This window comes from Trichoderma breve (genome assembly GCF_028502605.1).
Source record: "Trichoderma breve strain T069 chromosome 7 map unlocalized scaffold00008, whole genome shotgun sequence".
Classification (NCBI taxonomy): Eukaryota; Fungi; Ascomycota; class Sordariomycetes; order Hypocreales; family Hypocreaceae; genus Trichoderma; species Trichoderma breve.
In genome coordinates this window covers 1,174,592-1,193,910 of record NW_026611594.1, presented here as the reverse complement: position 1 = coordinate 1,193,910, position 19,319 = coordinate 1,174,592, and the positions used below count along the sequence as shown (strand labels likewise).

The following is a 19,319-nucleotide window of genomic DNA, read 5'->3' as shown; positions in this document are numbered from 1 at the left end:
AGCCATTGGGATTCTAGCCTCGGTTTAAAGGACTTATGCTTAATGAAATGGTTATGCCTTGGCTACAGAGATATTTCACCTTCTTAGTCCCGCTCCCATATTCATGAGAACATAATCTCGATGTATTTGTAATATGACATGCAGTCTATATTTCTCTATGGTATTTATGCAAACTAGCAACGCTTATTGGTGTTCCTTCGACTCACAAATCCACCTGTCTCTTCGTCTTTTGCCGATAGCAAATCTGCTGCCCGGCCGAATTTTGGACCTGTGGCCCTCATTTTCACCACTCATTCACCAGGACATATCGGAATCTAGGCTTGCCTGCATCCAAGTCGACCATAGCCTGGTTGGCATCGCTCATAGGTCGTAGTTCCACCCATGGCTTAATTTGCTTGTCAGCGGCGAGCTGCATCATTTCGCGAATCTCACCCGGGCTGCCGATACCTGAGCCGGTGAGGTTCTTGCGGCCGGCAATCAGGGCGAAAGGGCGGAGAGGGACGGGGTTCTCTGGAGCGCCAACTTGCACAAGCGTTCCGTTGAGCTTGAGGAGTGCCAGGTACTCATTTAGAGGCATCTAATAATCGCAAAAAGTCAGTATAGAACAGGGATAACAGGCTGGGGAAACTGTTACGTACATCCTCAGAAGAAGCGGTTGAGATGATAAGGTCAAAGCGCTCCTTGTTGTTCTTAACCCAATCCTTGTCATCGCTCGTCGCAATGTAGTCGTCGCATCCCAAGCTGAGCGCATCCGCCCTCTTGCTTTCTCTTCTGGAGATTCCGACAACCTCATCAACACCAAAAGCCTTGGCAAACAACACAGCAAAGTGGCCAAGACCACCAACACCGACAATTCCGACCTTCTTGCCAGGACCGGCGCCGTGGAACTTGAGTGGCGAGTAAACGGTGATGCCTCCGCACATCAGAGGGGCAGCAAACTCGGGGGCAACGCCGTTGGGGATCTTGACGACGAAGTGAGAAGGAGCTCGGTGATACAAAGCGTGGCCACCATACGCTTTGCCGTTGTTGCGATGTCTGGAATTGTACGTGTTGACGTTGCCGGCGCAGTACTGCTCTAAGCCTGCATCGCAGGTTGAGCAAGGTCCGTCGCGGCCAAGGCAAGAATCACTCTGGGCACCAACGCCAACAATATCGCCAACCTTGATATCACCCTCAGCCTTGGAGCCTACTCGGACTGCAACACCGACGATTTCGTGTCCAACAACGCAGGGGTACTCGGTAGCGCCCTAAAGATGCCTCGAGTCAGTATGCCTATTCGAGTGGAAGGTCATGTGGAGAACATTTGAGGACTCAACCCACCCATCCTGATCGTAGAGTGTGCAAGTCTGAACCACAGATACCAGAGTGAGTGACTTTGATGTCAACATCAGTCTCTTCCCACTCCTTTGGTAGAAACTCTCTCCAAACCATGTTGCCCTTTGAGGAATTGGCATCATCTCCCATCCATCCCTCGAACTTGTAGTCGGTCGACATTTTGGTAGTGAAAGTTGATTTATTATTTGGTTATTTTTGTTGTTATTCTTAATAAAAGCTGTGTAAAGCTACGATCTGGGTCGAGTTCAACGACAACTGGCAGTGAGCTGGTCTTTATACATTGGATCTCCTCATATCTTCTATGCTTCCGTATGCTTCTATTATGTCATAGGGCCCCCTAGCATCAACAAACTGGATATGCGATCCCACCTTACAAGTTTCAAACTGTAGTACTTTCACACCAGGCTGTATCTTGTCAAACTGTCGGTGATTGGCCGGTGATACTTGATTCATTTTTTGATGACGCCCACACTTGAAGACCACCCTTCCCACATGGTGTTAAAGCAATAGCCACAAGGGCAAAGTCCACCAGGTTTGAGCGTTGATTAGTAAAGGTGGTAAATCCGACAAAAAGCTACTGTCCCATTCCGTTGATTGGTTGCCGCACTGCTCTGTGGCTGGTCGGCGATTGCGAAAAATTTTCGGACTTTCAAGGCTAAAGTTGCCTCTTGGACTTCGGCCCTACGCAACCATGTGCCAATCTGACTTACACACCGTCAGAGGCCTAGTTCTAAACTCTCGCGATTACGACGGAAATTGTAAGCTGGAGTTAACAACCGGGGCCGTGGCAAGAGACATTCCCCGATTGGCAGGTTGTGGTTCAACAGTGACTCCACCAATATGCAATTTGAGCAAAGTATGGTATGCTCTGCGGGTGCCTATGTTCTGCGGGTGCCTATGCTACGGCGTTTTGCCAGCTATCAAGCGTCAGTTTTGAATACTCACTCACATGAGATGTAATATCACTCATTGGAGGTTCTTTAAAACTCCCAATAACCTATAATTATTATCGCAAGTTTGCAGCATTTGAAACTCAAGCATACTGCGCTTCTAGCTCGGATTTAACAAAGGCCCCGGACCCCAGTGCAAGTGTACCCCAATCATATGCGTGCCTGTTGATAGCAGGTCCTTGATCTAGCTTAGCAAAGGCCAGACTGAGATAAAAGTTGACAAAGACTCAACGAAAGTAGACGATAAAGCCGAGATCCACACTAGACAAAGATGCGGTCTGCCACCCTCAAGATGATCCATGAGTTGATAGAGAATTGTTTCCATCTGCTATGATCGCTGTTTTTTACTATTTTCTTCCAGTACCTGCCACTACAGCTATTTACCTATAGTTTCTCAGCAACTGCAGAATGGACATGTAGTTTGATTTAGCAACTTGTAACAGAGTAGAAAGGTTTCATCCAAAAGATACCAAATCCCAGCCAAATACTCGTAGACGATACGTCGGCAAACTCGGTTTGACGATGAGGGTCCAGGGTGCGGACTTGGCGGGGCGGTTGTTCTCATCGTTGGAGCCGGGACAAATCATTCCACCGTCCCAGTAATCCTTAAATCCACTTGAGAAGACACCAGGTGTTCGCATAAGTCCGCACCCTTGACATGGAAAAGACAAAAATCCGGCATTAATAAGATGACTGAGTAGTCAAGAGGCGGGAATAATAAGACATTTCCGAAACGATCAGCTACGCATGCAAGCCAATTTATTCTTCATCAGACTTTAATAATTCTTCATCAGACTTTAATAAACTATCAATTTCTTCTTTCATCTCTTGTAGTCGAGTCTAGGCAAGTATATGCATGAGTTGACTGTGCTGGTGAAGGACCTCGTCCTAATTGCCAATCTCAGAATGCATACCCATCCTTACTCGACAACAGGTTAGATCTACCTGGAATGACAGATGTCTCAAGCGTTTGCCCACGTCCTCGAGCGACAGACGAAATCAGTGGCTTTTGAAGGAGAATGCAATCAATCCAGAGGATACAGAAAGATTTAGAAGAAATTGCCCTCATCTATTGGCTCTCATCATCTGATTTAACGCTTTGTGTCTTGGACATTTCTTGAATAGCTAAGTCATGGACACAGTCCGTTTAAATATGATGCAAGTGGCAGAAGAGGTGAAAGCGATAATCTGTGGATGCGGATGATCGCCCTGGAGCTACTGGTTCTACCAAGGCACGGGCTGCTCTCGGGTGAGATTCTTATCTTACTTGTTGGACAGATGCGAGAACTAGAGCATCGAAATACCCACATCGACTGCGGAGCTGTCCAACGCCATTATTCCCCAATCAGCGACGGGCAGTGCAGGTCAACTAGAGCGAATATGAGGCAGATGAATTCTTCAGCATTTCGTGACCCACAACCTCGGCTCTACAATAGCGCTGACCAGAAATTCCCGCTTCTTCCAAGACGCTGTGGATGACTGGAATGTGAGGGGAAGGTTGGCAGCAGTGTAACGCAATGCAGTGTTCGTACGATTTAGGCAGCACGGAGACAATCTGCTATGAGACAAGAATAGCTACACGTATAATAGTGTCTGTCTGCCTCACATCCCACCAGCACAACAGGTCAAATGAATTCGTCGAGCATATACAAATAGCTTTTTAAACTCAGAGCCAAGCAAAATGACGCCTAGATATGGCGACAGATCCATCGTGTAATCACCACCCTCACAGCGAGGCAGATCACACGACGCCTTGAGATTGCTTCAATTTGTAGCCTCAAGTTTGCACATATTGCAGATGTCTGGACACCACTCCGAACTTAAGAATCTCACTCATGATGCTAGTGTAGCACTTCGCTAGCCTAAATCCCCTGTGACCACGTGTTGGCGAGGCTTATTCCATGAGATCGGAAGGGTGTGGGAGCCTCGCCGCAGTCCGTGAGATGCGTTCCATATGTGAGTGCGTCTTCCCCACCAGAGGCTGAGCAGCAGCTGAACCACCCATTCGTAACACGGAAAGGTCTAGGCTTCCGACGACGTCTTACGCGGGCTGGAGACTAGTAGAAGCTACCTGTATTTAATCTCTCAAGATGCAATTGCTTTGTTCTGGACACGTCTTTGGAAACATTGATGGATCTGCAACAAAGAGCGTTGAAGCCAGAATACATTGATAACTCTATCTGAACTTCTGGCATCATGTCAGGCTATTACCAGCAGCCACCGCCGCTGCCTCCTCGATATGGCAATGGGTCTGTTCCTCCTCCCATCCCGCCGAGACAGACCAGTGGCCAGCCAGCGCAGACATACGGAGGTAACGCCCAATATCCATATACAAACGCGAGCCCCCAGCAGCAAACTCAGTATGGATACCAAACGGCGCCTCCTCCCGCATCACCGTATCCGAATACAGCAGCACCGGCGCCGTATTATCCACCCCCTCCTGGTCCACCACCGCCTGGACACTCCGGGTACTCATACGCTCCGGCGTCGACAACGCCCGGTCCTGTAGCGGCAGCTCCTCCACAGAGCCCGTCTCAGTCTTATCCTCCTCCGCAGAGTCCATCTTACACATACTCTCCTCAAAATCCACCTCATTCCTATCCCCCTCCGCAGAGTCCATCTCACTCGTACCCCCCTCCTCAGAATCCACCTCAGTCGTACCCTCCTCCTTCGCAGACTTCAGCTCAATCCTATCCTCCTCCTCAAGCTCCGGCTCAATCCTATCCACCTCCCCCACCTCTTCCTGCTCGGGCACCAGTTCAACAGAATCTGCCCAGCTACCCTCCACATCCTCCCTATAATCCAGCTCAAAATGCGCAAAATCCAGTCTCACACACATACTCTCCCCCACAGCCCGCTCCGTACTACAACAGTCCCCCTCCTGCTGTTCAGTACACACCGGCTACGCATGCACAAACACCAGCTGCTTCTGTCCAACCCACAACATATCAATATACACCTACACCTCCTGCGGTAGCGCAACCACCAAGCCTACCTCCTGTCTCGCCACAGCCTCCTACACCGGAGAGAAATGCTGCTTCAAACGGAACTTTCAGTCCTCTTCCTCGAGATAACGGGGCTTTTGAACCTATTCCTCGAGATTATAGTGAATTTGCACCCATTCCTCGAGACTATAATGAGTTTGCACCTCTGCCCCGGCAACAGCCAGCAAATACTTCCTCGGCTCCTCCTCCACCACCGATGTCAACCCGTCCTCCAGCCCGGGAGACTTCGAACGACTATGCTCCTCCTCCGCCTAGTGCTCCAACTGCAGTAGGACAGCAAGCACCAGCAGGATCAGAACGTCTGCCGCCGCCGCCGCCATCCAATACGGCAAATAATCAGCATCAATATCCACGCAGACCAGTCGCTGCCCCCAATACACAACAGACAGTGGCACCGGCTGCTGATCCTACCTCACCAGTTCAACCAACAAATAATGCCGCGTCGATTCCTCCACCTCCGGCAGAGGCGCAGCAGCCTACCCCAGCACCTATTTCAGTGCCGCCCCAGGATCCCATGGCTAATCTTTATACGCAAATGAACAATCTCAATATGAACCCTGTGGAACATAACGCGACGCCCCAGCCTTCTACGAGAGCTTTAGATGACAATGCACCCCGACCTCCACCTCATATCCGCGCAACGGGGGAGCCTCTAGAAGTCATCACGTATTGTCCAGAAACGAGGGCAGTGGACTATTCGCTTTATTGGTACCGTTTGCCAGACTTGCCAGACTTATTGATCTGCACTAGATGTCACGCTGATCACATTCAACCTACACAACTGGCAAGCAAATTTGAGAGGATTAAACGGCCAGATAACTTTAACTCCATGTGCTGTTTCTGGTTCCCTAGAGTCAAAGAGTTCATTTGGCCCCAGGCTGTTCGCACCGGCAATCTGGATGCACTGCGTGAATTCTTGAAAAAGCGCCTCAATGTGAAGGCATGCAAAGGACGCAACCCCACCGCAGCCTCCGATGGAATTAAATGGTTCGGTATGACGGGCAGTGAGATTAACGGATTCATCTCGTGTGAGGCTTGCTACGAAGACCGGATAGCGGGGACGCCATTCGAGACCAGATTCTCCCCATATCGTGAACAGCCAACGGGCGAGAATTGGTCTTGTGACGTCTGCGTGCCATTCATCTCTCGAGTCGTTGTCAAGAAGGCCAAAGAGAATGACTGGGCCGGTTTTGTTAGTTTGGCGACCCATCGCATCTCCTTGCCTAAATGCGAGGGAAAGGATATACAGTCAAACGACTGCACCTGGTACATGCCACGGCGCAAGATTGAGAATATGCGAGCTTGTGAAGCTTGTTATCTGGACCGAGTTGGCTTCACACGGTTTGAGAATGAGTTTGAAAAGTATGTCATGGCCTCGGGCTTCGATGCATACTTCGAACACATGACCCAATTCTGGTCCTGCAAATTAACTGAAACCAACCTTCCCCTGGTATGGGCCATGGAGAATGCCATTGAGCAGCGCGACTGGTCTGTATTCAGCAGCTCAGCGGAGGTGGCGTGTCGTCTCCCACCTTGCACAAAACACGGAATTATTCGCGGCAACTGGTGGACAATCCAAGGAGGATGCGATAACTATGATGTGTGCGAAACATGCTATACATCTATCCTGAGAACTAGCGGAGTTGCTCAATTCTTCGAGCCCGCGCAGCGCAATCCCGAGTCAACTCTTGTTTGCGACTTTTGTGTTGCTAGCCCCCGATTCCGGCAATACCTCAGGAAATATGCTCAAGCTGTGGACTTAGGAGTTTTCAGTTACTTCCTAGACTATGTTCGGACATTTGCCTCGATTCCCGTTTGTCCTGGCCTAGAAGTCGTCGAGAAGGGACATTGGTGGGGGTATCCAAATGCTTTATTCTGCGAAGATTGCTATCTGAGCTTCGTTGCCGACACAAAACTTGGCGATTCCGTGATTTTCAAGAAAGCATATGATGAGCGTGCCCAAATTTGCCAGATCTGGTCGTCTCGTATGCGCACAATGTGGTTGAAAGTCTGTGATGCTGGACCACCCGAATCACCCGAGTCGAAAAAGGCATTGGCGGAATTCACAGAATTCGGAAGCAAGCGGTTGAAGATATACACTCAAACCGTCCCTCAGATGAAGTTTATCCGCGAAATGAAGCAAATGAAGATGCAAAACGCAATGCACCAGGGCCTTTTGAGTGTCATGTATAACGGTATGGATGGATTGTTATCGATATCCGGTGCCACAGATGGACACCTTCATGGAAACAGTCAGGTGGGCTGGTATGACACTGAACAGGGAGCGCAGGGAGCGCAAATGTTCAATAACATGCAATCTGGTTTTGCTAATGCAAATCGGATGGACGAATGGATGCAAATATTCCAGCTCGAGATGATATGGAAGGAGGTTGAGTAGACTAGAGCATCGACCGAGACATGGAGGGTGGGAAATTTACAGTCGAGACGTTGAAACAAACATTGACAGAATGATCACATAGTACCGTAGCATCAACATATGTATATTTGAAAGCTTATAATGTGGTGTATGCCCATACCGACCTCTGTCTAAGGGAGGCGAGTACACATAAAGTACTCAGTTCTTACATGATCAAAGTAAGATCTGACCAGACATAAGCGTGGGCGCATATCCCCAAGCCCCAGCCCACAGTTTTTAAGTTAGCCAAGGCTCGGTTCTAGAACGGAGAAATGGGTGGGTGGGAGAACGTGCCACAAGTATCCCGAGATGCTCTGATTCGTCTCTATCACCCATTGTTGTGTTCCCCATCTATCCCAAAACTCGGGCTACCCTCGGCAGCGGTTTTTAGTGCCCGCCTGGCGAGAGGGGTGAACGAGCTGAGGGCACATTGTGGGGAAATTGTCCTCCATCTCGACCCATATTGACGTCGGGCGCTTCAGTATATATTTAAACCCCTCCCGGTGTTGAAAATCCCCTTAATACTAACACAGAATATTATAACAGCCTATTCCAATTATTCATTCTTCACTGTGTCATACCTCTAGTAAAATGTCTCTTCCTCAGACCATGAAGGCCGTCGTCTTCGATGGACCCCGCAGCGTCTCCATCCAAGACCGACCGGTGCCTCAGAGTAAGTTCCAGTCAATTCAAAGCACCGATGATATGATACGAGGTCTATAACTTATTTCAGTCCAGGACGATGAAGACATCATTGTCAAAGTGAGCGCAACTGCTCTCTGTGGCTCGTAAGTTGACGCCTTCTGGCGTAATATGAACGACGCATGACTCGCTAACGCGGAACATCCCGTCAGCGAATTACATGTGTACCGTGGCCATCAACCCTCTACGACGGGCTTCATCATGGGACACGAATTCACGGGAACTGTCGTAGCTGCAGGACCAGCTGTGAAGTCAGTTGCTGTTGGCGACAAGATTGTAGCGCCGTTTACCGCATCATGGTATGTACCTTGGACCATGAGTCTCCATCGACTTCATTCTGCGCATCTTCATTTCTTTTAAATATATGCCGCTTGTACTTACAGAAACATCAGCGGCAAGTGCTTTTTCTGTCTCAATGGCGCTACTGCGCGCTGTGAGAAATCCATGCTTTTCGGATCAACCAAGCTCGATGGCGGGCAAGCAGAATATGTCCGCGTGCCCCTGACTGATGGCACAGTCTCCAAAGCACCACCATCCATTTCAGATGAGGCTTTAATTCTCATGGCTGATATCTTCCCCACTGGTTTCTTTGGAGTCAAATCCGCACTCAGCCTTGCGCCTCCCACTCTCAATATCCAGGAATCTACTCTGGTGGTGATTGGATGTGGCCCCGTTGGCTTGTGTGCAATTGTTGCAGCGGCAGAGCAGAAACCCAAGCATCTATTTGCCATTGACGGCGTAGATAGCAGACTTGAACAGGCAAGACAACTTGGTGCCGAACCTCTAAACTTCCTCAGCGATAAGGCGGGTATGATGGCGAGAATCTTAGAAGCAACAGGAGGAAGAGGTGCCGACTTGGTCGTTGAAGTTGTCGGACTGTCGCCAGCATTGAGGACTGCTTTTGACATTGTCAGGCCTTTCGGTGTGATTAGCAGCATCGGTGTTCACAACGCAGAGGTAGGACTCATGAAGAGCGGATTTGTTGTTTAGTTCGAGCTGACGATTGCTAGATTCCATGGTCTGGAAGTGAGGCATACGGGTAAGTGCATCTCATGATTTTCCTCCATACAAAGCCCCTAATCAGATTCCTAATGAAAATATACATACAGAAAGAACATCCGCCTGCAAATGGGTAGATGCCCTGTTCGGAGCATCTTTTCCGAAGCTCTTGTCCTGCTTGAGAAGAAGCAGCATCTGCTTGGGTGAGCCATCTATCCCATCGTTTTCATATATGACATTTAATGATCTAATGACAATGACAGTTTCATGTTTGAAAATATCATGCCACTCAACGAGGCTGTTCAAGGATATACTCTGTTTGATGAGATGAAGGTACAAAAGGTTGTCTTTAAGCCATAGTTGGGTGGCGCACAGTCTGGCAATGGTGTGATGGACAAAATATTCATGTATTATGATGTATAAGGCGTGTTATTTGATGAAATACATGTATAATATGCGTTCCAATAATGAGATTCTTTCTGTAGCAGAGAACGTTAAGCCGAACAGCATTTAGATACCACTTTTTGCGTATCGCTAGAGTGGTGAGGACAGGCCAGGTGCCCCCTCAGTCTCATCATCCCATGCTCGTGCTGTATGTGTATACAACAACGGCGATGCCAGCAAGCTAATTCTCTTGCGCCACTTTACAGGTCATTGTAATGTCCTTTTCCCAACTTATGACAGTCAAATAACCGCATGATTAGGGCCTGGGATTGGAGAGATTCTCTCTTTTGATGCCTCTTGGCTTAATTACATCACCCCGCTATATGCATCCCAATGAAACCCCGCGCCCTTCAGATTACATGTTGAAGATGAATATTTGATGTGTGCACTGACATCAATCTCAGCCATTTTGATCCTATAAACTCAAACAATCGTCTTTGTCGACATCATGGCTGCCAAAACTCCCTCTGATGAGCGCAAGGTGCTCAACGGTTTGTGAACTCATTTGCGGGTAAATCATACCGGCCACAAGCTAATAGCTTTGGATAGTGCAAACATCTGGAAAGGTGGCTGGTTCCGCTCGTGCTAATGGAACAGCTAAAGCAAACGCTGCCGAACAATCTGGTGATGACTCGGATGACGATCCAGACCAACATGTCACTGAAATCACAGTTGCTGCCGGTGAGGGCGGTGACGCTAAGAAGCGAAAGAACAAGAAGAGAAAGAACAAGAAGAAGAAGATTATTGCGCAGACTGAGCCTCCATCCATCCTTGTGTCCAAACTATTCCCAAACAACAACTACCCCAAGGGCGAAGAGGTCGAATATAAAGACGAGAACCTCTATCGCACCACTGACGAAGAAAAGCGTCATTTAGACAACCTTAAGAGCGACTTCCTCTCTGATTATCGCCAGGCGGCCGAGACGCATCGTCAGGTCCGCCAGTGGGCACAGAGAAACATCAAGCCAGGCCAGACCCTCACTGAGATTGCCAACGGCATCGAAGATAGTGTGAGGCGTCTGCTTGGACACGATGGTTTGACTGAAGGCGACTCCCTTATTGCCGGCATGGGCTTCCCGACCGGGCTGAACATTGATGAGATTGCTGCTCACTATAGCCCAAATGCCGGTGACAAGGTCGTGCTTCAGCAGAATAATGTCATGAAAATTGACATTGGCGTCCATGTGAATGGTCGCATCGTCGATAGCGCCTTTACAATGGCGTTCGACCCCATGTATGACAACCTCCTCGCAGCCGTCAAGGACGCCACGAACACTGGTGTCCGCGAGGCAGGTATTGATGTCCGCCTTGGAGAACTCGGCGGATACATCCAAGAGGCCATGGAGAGCTATGAATGCGAGATCAACGGAACTACCTATCCGATCAAATCGATTCGCAACATAGGCGGCCATAGTATCTTACCATATCGCATCCACGGCACCAAAAGCATTCCCGCCGTAAAGTCGGACGACATGACCAAAATGGAAGAGGGTGACATCTTTGCCGTTGAAACTTTCGGCAGTACTGGCAACGGCTGGGTTTACGATCACGGCGACGTCTCGCACTATGCCCTTCGTGCAGATGCGCCAAAGGCAGAACTTCGTCTGTCTTCAGCCAAATCACTCTTGAATGTGATCAAGAAGAATTTCGGCACCGTTCCGTTTTGCCGCCGCTATTTAGATCGTATTGGGCAGGAGAAGTATCTCCTCGGGGTATGTCATGAATGAATCTCAACCCATGCGCTCGGTATAGCTAACAGTTTGGCAGCTCAACACGCTTGTGAAATCTGGCATTGTTGAAGATTACCCTCCTTTGCTCGACAAGAAAGGGTCGTACACTGCCCAATACGAGCATGTGAGTGATAGCATGTGTGTACTTGGAAAGAGAATGCTAACAAAAGATGCAAGACGATTTTGCTCAGACCTACCGTGAAGGAGGTCATTAGCCGTGGAGATGACTACTAATTACTACAATTGGGGTCTTGCGATTCACGATCCTGATGGAAACATCACGCGATCGCATTGTCAAGTAGAGGCTTGAGATACTCTCCTTCGTGACACTCGTTTTACCATATTGATCCATGCTTTTCATTGAAGATAAAAATGCGCTGATATATGAGATTCTCAAATGATGCCGGTCTTTTGAGCTATCATCATGTCGAGACTAGTCAGCGCCGGGGAAAAATTACAAAAAAAGATCAAAATTATTCACAGAAGGACGGTGATATAATAAATAGCAGACAGTCATTACCTCAATGATATCACCCATTACAGTCCAATTATACCGTTCCATTGCAGCCAATACACCTCATCGTCGTCACGGCAGTGAAGTCTCCAATGGAGTTGAGCTTTGCATTTACATTGGTAACTATCTAAATATACATCTACTAACATAAAGAGTAACAAAAACATTCCATGTCTCTATCGCTGTCTATATGATACATCCAAGATAAGAATATAGTTAGAGCTGCTCTGAACCAGTAACCATGGTGAATTTTCGGAGGTCATCTCTAGGCGTGTACTTTCGCTCATCAGTGCTCGCACTCACAGGCGCCCAAGCCTTGAGCAGCTTAAGTTCGTCTTCCCGTCGATTTTTAGCGCTATCGAGTGCATCCGAGCCCAAGATGACTCGAGAAGCCCATGGTCGGCCAGCCGCAACACCCTCTCCCTTAATCACGTCAATCATGGTAGAAGCAGCTCTGGCGGGTGATCCTGGCATGAGACCCATGGGGTCGTTGGAAAACATGCCGATAACGCTTCCTAGCAGAGGCTTATATGCGTCGGTGGGTTCAGCACCAGTGGGGCTGGCGTGAGCGCCCTCTCGAGGCTGCATGAGGTTGGTGATGAAGCCACCGCAGTCGAATGCGACACTTCGAATGCCCAGGCCAATGACCTCCTTGTGAAGGCCTTCCGCAAAGGAGCTGAGACCTGCCTTTGCCATCGAATAATGGGACATTGTCGGGAGAGCCATCCAGCTTGAGCTGGAAGAAGTAAATGCGACGCAACCCTTGCCTTGAGCACGGAAGAAGGGCAAGATGGCCTGGGTTAGGTGAACTGGTCCAAAGAGGTTGACATTGAACATGTTCTGCACGTATGCATCACTATTTCGAATGGTGAATTAGTAGGCTGATGATGGGGATAATCTGCTGTGAATGAATAGTTACATACCTTGCGTCTTCGATGGTTGTCATAGCTGACATGCCAGCATTGTTCATCAGGACATCAATGTGGCCAAAGATGTTCCATGCCGTCTCAATCTTGGTCTTGATCTCTTCAATGGGGGCGGTGACCTCGAGTTCCAAGAGGGCAATGTTGTCGGATTTAGACTTGAGATGGCCAAGTCGCTCCTCGACCTTTCTGCCAGTCGCAATGACCTTGTCTCCACGAGAGAGAATGTGATCAACCAAGGCAGCACCAATGCCGGAGGTGGATCCAGTGACGAGGAAGACAAGGGGGGCCATTTTGATGTGAATGTGAAGAAATGCTGTTTATAGAGTAAAAGGCGTTGAAAGTGTATAAGTCTCGATGAAGAGAAGTTGTGAGTTGCTTGTTACTGTTGCTGTTGTAATTGCCGTTTTTGTGTGAAGATTGTGATGGTAAACTTCATTTCGAATTGAGCACCGAAGGCCATATATATATACATATTTCATGTTCCTTCGTCCTGGCGCATAGGCCCGTCTCTGAATTTTTGTCCACTCATGTTTACTATTCTCTTCGGGGCGCATCAACGCTCCGTGACGCCATGCCGCTAAATCCGGAGATAGGCAAGACTTAGTTCGACATATGCTCTGGACGAACAGCCGGACAAGAAACGATTAGACGCCAAGCTGACATGCATCCCAGCTGGTGAAGAGACCGTCGTCCGATCACGTGAGCGGACGAAGCATCAATAAAGGCTTCGTCCACGGACAAGATGATTTGCTCCTCATTTCACGCACCAAAACAGGATCAATCCATCTCTCTGGGTTGCAGTTGAGTTTGTCCGCCGAGTCGTATTTACGGAATTTTGATTCCAGGCAGCTTTGTTGCCATTCGTCCGACATGGAAGATCCCTTAGGTGTGTCGATATCGAACCCGCTTCCACATCGAGTGCGGAAGATGCGCAAGGGAACCCGAAGTTGCACCGAATGTAAGTCCATGCATTGCGTCTCCATGTGCCTGTACAGGGTACATGCAGGCCGTCTTCATTACGAAGATATCTGTTAAGGAGCTTGTAAATGTTGATGCTCATCATTGCTATTATCAAGGCCGACGACGCAAGACTCGCTGTGTGTATCCTCCTGGCGACCCTGTCTGCGTCCTATGTAAATCGCGTGACGGCCGCTGCATCGAGCAGGGCTACGAGGAAGTCGGCATTTCAGAATCAAAGCCTAGTCTGCCGCGGAAACAGCCTACCAATGGGAAGGCATTCCAAGGCCGAAATGGGATATCCGCGGACCAGCCTCCCAAGTTCAGTGGAGATACCGAGACGTCAGATGTCCTTGCGGCAGAGAGGGCAAACTATGCCCCAATCGTGTCTCTGCTTGTGGATGCCAAGGTAAGCTTAAAGATAGGCATCATGATGTGTATCTACGGTCATTGTGGAGGCTAACGGTGTATACAAAGCTCTCAGCATCGGGGAAGAATGGGGAAAGCGGCTCTCCTACACTACAGGCAGCCTATGGCAGCTCAACATATAACCAACTCTTAGACAGAGAGCAGAAGCTGTACCCTCCGTTCCTACTACCGTTTGAAAGCAAGTCTGCATACGTATGCTCTACTATTCGTTCAATGCTACCAAGCTATGACGCCATCATGTCTGTTCTTACCAAACATGGGTCGTGGTGGGACAGCTTCCGCTCAAAGGCATATGCTATTTCTGAGGCCCCTTCTCAAACGATAGAGGCCTTTGCCAAGCGAACATATACAAGCAGCAACCCAGCAGATATTGGCGCTCTTGCAATTGCGTTTGCCCGTAGCTTGAATAAGCATCGCCATCTGTATACTCTGGTGGACGACCTTATCATCTCAGACATCAACTATACGGCAACTATAGAGGGCCTAGAATGCCTTATACTACTTGCAAAATCGTACACCGATTGCGGTCAGCCCAAGAGAGCTTGGCTTGTATGGAGAAAGGGTGCTTCTGCAACGCAACTGATGGTGTGTACTTGTTCTAATCCGTGTCGAAACCATGAACAAATTTATCTGACTTGGGATTAGGGACTGTGCTGTGGAAAAAACTACTCCCGGACGGAGCTGAGACTGTGGTGTGCCGTTTACCACGGCGATAGATTCTGCAGTATGCTACTTGGCTTACCGTACGTGCTAAACGACAACCATTACCAGTCTGTTCTCACAGCGGCTGGAATGGGTCAAGGATTTTACTTTGTTCTCAGATGCGCTATTATCAGTGGAAAGATTATTGACCGCAATATGACTGATGGCAAGCCTTCTTTTGCGAAGGCGATGGAGCTGGATGAAGAGCTCTCGTCCGTCGCGTCGACACAGCCAGAAGAATGGTGGTCTATTCCGGAAAGCATGGACAATTTCCAACTGCAAGGAGTAGAGCTAAGCGAATTCAGAGAGCTGCTGCTGCAACAATTCTACTTCTTCTGGGTCAAGCTGTTCCTTCACTTGCCCTTCTTAGTAGAGCCGGCAGCGAGCTCCCCTCACTACTTTAGCAGAACGGCCTGCATCGAAGCAGCCAAGCAGATTTTAAGGAGATATCGGCTCTTGCGCTGCAAAAATAAATCGGGTTGCTGCTTGTTCGAATGCAAGACAACAGATTTCGCGTGCTTCACTGCCGCCGTTGTTCTTCTTATCAGCACCTTCCACTGCAGCGCAGCAGGTCGCTCGTCCAGTGTAGATGAAGATTTGGAGCTGGTGGCCACTACTGACAGACTTTTACTTGGAGAAGAGGTTCAAAACAACTGCAAAGTCGCGGCGCAGTGTCGAAAAGTGCTTCAAATGCTGAGCCTGAACGACCCCGAGACGGCGGACGAAAGTCGGGAAGTGGTCATCCCGTACTTCGGAGCAGTCATCCGCAAGCGGTCTCGCCGCACGGATGTCCGACATGTGTCTCAGCCGGTCGGACATAACCTCGACGAAACGGACGTGCCTCCTCCGCCTCCTTACAACTCCACGGATCAGAATCAGACAGTCAACAACCCAGTCGTAGAGAATCCATGGAGCCTGGACGGGTTTTCGCTGGAATATATCAGCCATCGCGGATTTGACCGGGGCCACTTCGGCGGGTTTGCAGCGGCGGAAGAGGTGGCATCCACTCAGGACGAGTCAGCATCCTATCTTGCCTCGGCAGCGATGGAATGGGACCCTGGCTGGAGCGTCCTGACCGATATGAGCAGCGACTTGATGACAGGCATTGAAGAGCTTTCTCCAGAAGACTTTGACTTTTAGTCGCTTAGGTAGTGAGGCTCTAATATTACATTTGCGAAGAGTTGTCAATTCAATCAATCATTGCATGCATTCTTGAAGCTCTAGGAAAAAAGCCTGTGACGTTGCAATTTTCATGAAAAATAAATCTCTCTCCCGCAGTCTTCTAAGCTGCTCATCATTAGAACTAAAACGCGGCTGAGCTCTGCCGGGTGGGCCAGGTGGTGGATCAGGACGGAGGAACCGATCAAGATCTTGAAGCAAGACCATCTTAGACTACCCTAAACCCCGAATACTGGATTGCGTGCAAGTATATCTCTATGGACAACACGGAGTACACTCCTTCTTTGGATGCCCCGATTTGAGGTAGAATTCTCTTTACTGTGTCTCCTAATTTTTTATTTTTGCCCCTGACGAAGCTCATTTCTACGTCTATCCCTCATAATATTCGATTTGACCCGCTCATTGTTCTACCTCGGCTCGCAATACGGAGTGGCAATCGCGGGACTAATACTCCGTAGTATGGAGCCATCTGCTACCCTGTTAATGTTGATTGTATGTATAACACGATACAAAAGTATGAGTTAAAAAGTTGTATTGTTCCACAGGTAACCTCGTCCATCTTCGATCCATGTCTTTGAGATTCCACCTGAAATGCATGCAAGGGGCCCTGAGTACTGAATGGCTAACTAAATGGGTCTACACCTACTCCGAAACGCTTGATTGTAACATTAATATGATTATATGTATGATTATTTACGCGTAATAGCTTGGCCACATCCTTACGTGTCCATATATCAATAGTAGTATGCAGCTATTTTGATCATCGAGGAGTGCAAAACAAGTCGTGTAATGCTCCATCATTTGCATGAAGGGCTGAAATGAGAGCCAAAGTCGGCTCAACTGTGCCCCTTTCTCCAGCTCGCTTGCCATGTTGAACCCGGTTTGATTGAGGCAAAGAGAGTCTAAGCTACATATTGTAAAATTAATAATCCGTTGAGATTCGAGACCTTTGCAAAGAAATACCGCCTCCCTGAACAGACCATGATGGCATTGTGAAATCTCTTCCATTGGCCACAAACTTTGCATTCGGTGATGAGATAAGCGGGGCGTCGGACATGATGTCACTAACGAATCAAGCGCCCCACAAAACGCTCTGATAGAAGGAAGAGGTCCAATCAGACCGCTCCAAAAACCTTCTAGAAGCAGAAAATGCTTGACGCTAAACTCATTCTGTCTTTCGCAGGCGGGACAATCCGTGGGCAAGGAACTCCTTCCGTCGGTGGGATCTTCCGGTATCTCGAAATAGGTGCATTAAGACGGAGAGAACTCCGAGGTATTACGAAGCAACTTTGTAATTAATTTCTTTTTCTCGTTGTTGGGGACAGATTATCGGGACTGGCTTGCAATTGTTGATCGACCATGAAAGTATTAAAGAGCCGTGGGTCTGCTCCTCAAAGCAACTTTCCATCATCCAGAACACAATCAGCATTACAATACAATACAATACAATAGAAAAGCAACTTCGACACTCAGCATTTGAATTCTTTCAGTTTCACGACAAACAAAATAAACACAAAAATATCTCACAACAACATTTCAACCACATCCAAAATGAGCAGCCAAGTTACCTTTGACGTCTACCGCGGAGCTGAGGGCGATACCCCCGTTCGCAAGACTGTTAACAGAACACTCCGCCCCAACGATGTCTTCATCGAGATGACACACTCCGGTGTTTGCGGCACAGACCTTCACTTCAGACACGCCGATATCACTCTTGGACACGAGGGTATCGGAAGAGTCAAGGAGCTCGGCCCCAATGTCACCGGCTTCAAGGTTGGCGATGTCGTTGGATTTGGATACATCCGCCAAGTTTGCGGTAACTGCATGGAGTGCCTGACTGGTAAGTACACGCAAGGCCAATGCGAATCTGCAAACCATTGCTAACAATGATTTTCAAGGCTGGGACCAGTACTGCGCCAACGCCGTCGCTTACGGCAACGCTGATACCGACACCGGCAGCTTCTCACACGGCGCTGTTGTTGACGCCCGATGCGTCTTCCAGATCCCCGACGAAATCGACCCCGCTGATGCTGCTCCCCTGATGTGCGGCGGTGCTACTGTTTGGACTGTTCTCGACCAATATGGCATCAAGCCCACTGACCGAGTTGCCGTTATGGGCATTGGCGGTCTCGGCCACATTGCCATCAAGATGGCTGCCGCCATGGGCTGCCACGTTGTCGTTCTTTCCAGCAGCGAGTCTAAGCGCGAGGAGGCCATGAAGTATGGTGCCAAGGAGTTCCACGTTTTCCGCCAGGGCGAGAAGTTTGAGGGCAAGATGGAGCCCATCAACCACCTTCTCCTCTGTGGCAGTGCCCAGGTTGACTACGAGGCGTAAGTTTTCACATATAAGCACCGCTAGTATCGCATAATTAGTACTGACAATCTACTTTCTAGTCTCGTCCCTCTAATGGCCCCCAACAGCTCCATCTACCCCCTCACTGTCGACTTCAACCCTTCCAAGATCACCATGTTCTACGTCGCCCTCAAGGGTATCCGCATCCAGGGCTCAGTTGTTGTTTCTACTTCTGAGATGCGCAAGATGCTCAAGTTCTGCGCTCGGCACAAGATCACTCCCCAGATCGAGAAGTTCCCTCTCAACGAGACTGGCATGAGCGATGCCATGCGCAGACTGACTGAGGGCAATGTGCGATACCGTGCAGTTCTGGTTGCCCAGAACTAAGAGGGACGATTGATTGGCGGATATGAAGAGACAACAGAACACGAAATATGCACTCTTCTAGTAATGATGTAATGAAAAACTTAGTCAAGCGGAGGATGCCTGGGATAGACTAGATTGGGGTTAGATATTAGACTCTTGTTGGGTATAGACATTTAGGCGATCAATAGAAACTTTAGAAAGCAAACTTGAGTTTATTCTATTTTTGCCTTGAGATGCTGATTGGCACCGTTTGTGGGTCTTTTCCTACCTGTCAATTTATGGCTCTGATATCCAGACGTCGTCTTACAACCTGATTGAAATGTTACACATGTTTTTTGGTACTTTGGAAGCATGATGTAATAAACCGCATGA

The 19,319-nt window shown here is 48.7% G+C and overlaps 7 protein-coding genes across 7 annotated transcripts; 5 read left to right on the top strand and 2 right to left on the bottom strand.

Annotated features, from left to right (window-relative positions):
* Nucleotides 1-283: 283 nt before the first annotated feature.
* T069G_11473 (zinc-binding dehydrogenase domain-containing protein) lies at nucleotides 284-1,494 on the bottom strand (the record flags this gene model as incomplete). Its single annotated transcript, XM_056178678.1, has 4 exons — nucleotides 284-577; nucleotides 639-1,081; nucleotides 1,130-1,247; nucleotides 1,321-1,494. The coding sequence occupies 4 exons, from the start codon at nucleotides 1,492-1,494 to the stop codon at nucleotides 284-286; spliced, it is 1,029 nt and encodes a 342-aa protein (XP_056023552.1).
* A 2,987-nt stretch (nucleotides 1,495-4,481) lies between these two features.
* Nucleotides 4,482-7,688, top strand: T069G_11472 (uncharacterized protein; the record flags this gene model as incomplete). Its single annotated transcript, XM_056178677.1, has 1 exon — nucleotides 4,482-7,688. One exon carries the CDS (start codon nucleotides 4,482-4,484, stop codon nucleotides 7,686-7,688), a length of 3,207 nt encoding a protein of 1,068 aa, XP_056023551.1.
* Nucleotides 7,689-8,315: 627 nt separating this feature from the next.
* T069G_11471 (zinc-binding dehydrogenase domain-containing protein) lies at nucleotides 8,316-9,767 on the top strand (the record flags this gene model as incomplete). The annotated part of the gene is made up of 9 exons (XM_056178676.1): nucleotides 8,316-8,379; nucleotides 8,440-8,494; nucleotides 8,561-8,636; nucleotides 8,689-8,707; nucleotides 8,792-8,806; nucleotides 8,926-9,365; nucleotides 9,419-9,447; nucleotides 9,518-9,610; nucleotides 9,671-9,767. 9 exons carry the CDS (start codon nucleotides 8,316-8,318, stop codon nucleotides 9,765-9,767), a joined length of 888 nt encoding a protein of 295 aa, XP_056023550.1.
* Nucleotides 9,768-10,299: 532 nt separating this feature from the next.
* Nucleotides 10,300-11,815, top strand: T069G_11470 (metallopeptidase family m24 domain-containing protein; the record flags this gene model as incomplete). Its single annotated transcript, XM_056178675.1, has 4 exons — nucleotides 10,300-10,342; nucleotides 10,401-11,563; nucleotides 11,619-11,705; nucleotides 11,759-11,815. The coding sequence occupies 4 exons, from the start codon at nucleotides 10,300-10,302 to the stop codon at nucleotides 11,813-11,815; spliced, it is 1,350 nt and encodes a 449-aa protein (XP_056023549.1).
* A 496-nt stretch (nucleotides 11,816-12,311) lies between these two features.
* On the bottom strand, nucleotides 12,312-13,311 carry T069G_11469 (short chain dehydrogenase domain-containing protein; the record flags this gene model as incomplete). The annotated part of the gene is made up of 2 exons (XM_056178674.1): nucleotides 12,312-12,951; nucleotides 13,019-13,311. The coding sequence occupies 2 exons, from the start codon at nucleotides 13,309-13,311 to the stop codon at nucleotides 12,312-12,314; spliced, it is 933 nt and encodes a 310-aa protein (XP_056023548.1).
* A 580-nt stretch (nucleotides 13,312-13,891) lies between these two features.
* Nucleotides 13,892-16,249, top strand: T069G_11468 (uncharacterized protein; the record flags this gene model as incomplete). Its single annotated transcript, XM_056178673.1, has 4 exons — nucleotides 13,892-13,979; nucleotides 14,098-14,387; nucleotides 14,456-14,992; nucleotides 15,053-16,249. 4 exons carry the CDS (start codon nucleotides 13,892-13,894, stop codon nucleotides 16,247-16,249), a joined length of 2,112 nt encoding a protein of 703 aa, XP_056023547.1.
* Nucleotides 16,250-17,839: 1,590 nt separating this feature from the next.
* On the top strand, nucleotides 17,840-18,968 carry T069G_11467 (alcohol dehydrogenase groES-like domain-containing protein; the record flags this gene model as incomplete). The annotated part of the gene is made up of 3 exons (XM_056178672.1): nucleotides 17,840-18,128; nucleotides 18,187-18,619; nucleotides 18,683-18,968. The coding sequence occupies 3 exons, from the start codon at nucleotides 17,840-17,842 to the stop codon at nucleotides 18,966-18,968; spliced, it is 1,008 nt and encodes a 335-aa protein (XP_056023546.1).
* Between the last annotated feature and the right edge of the window lie 351 nt (nucleotides 18,969-19,319).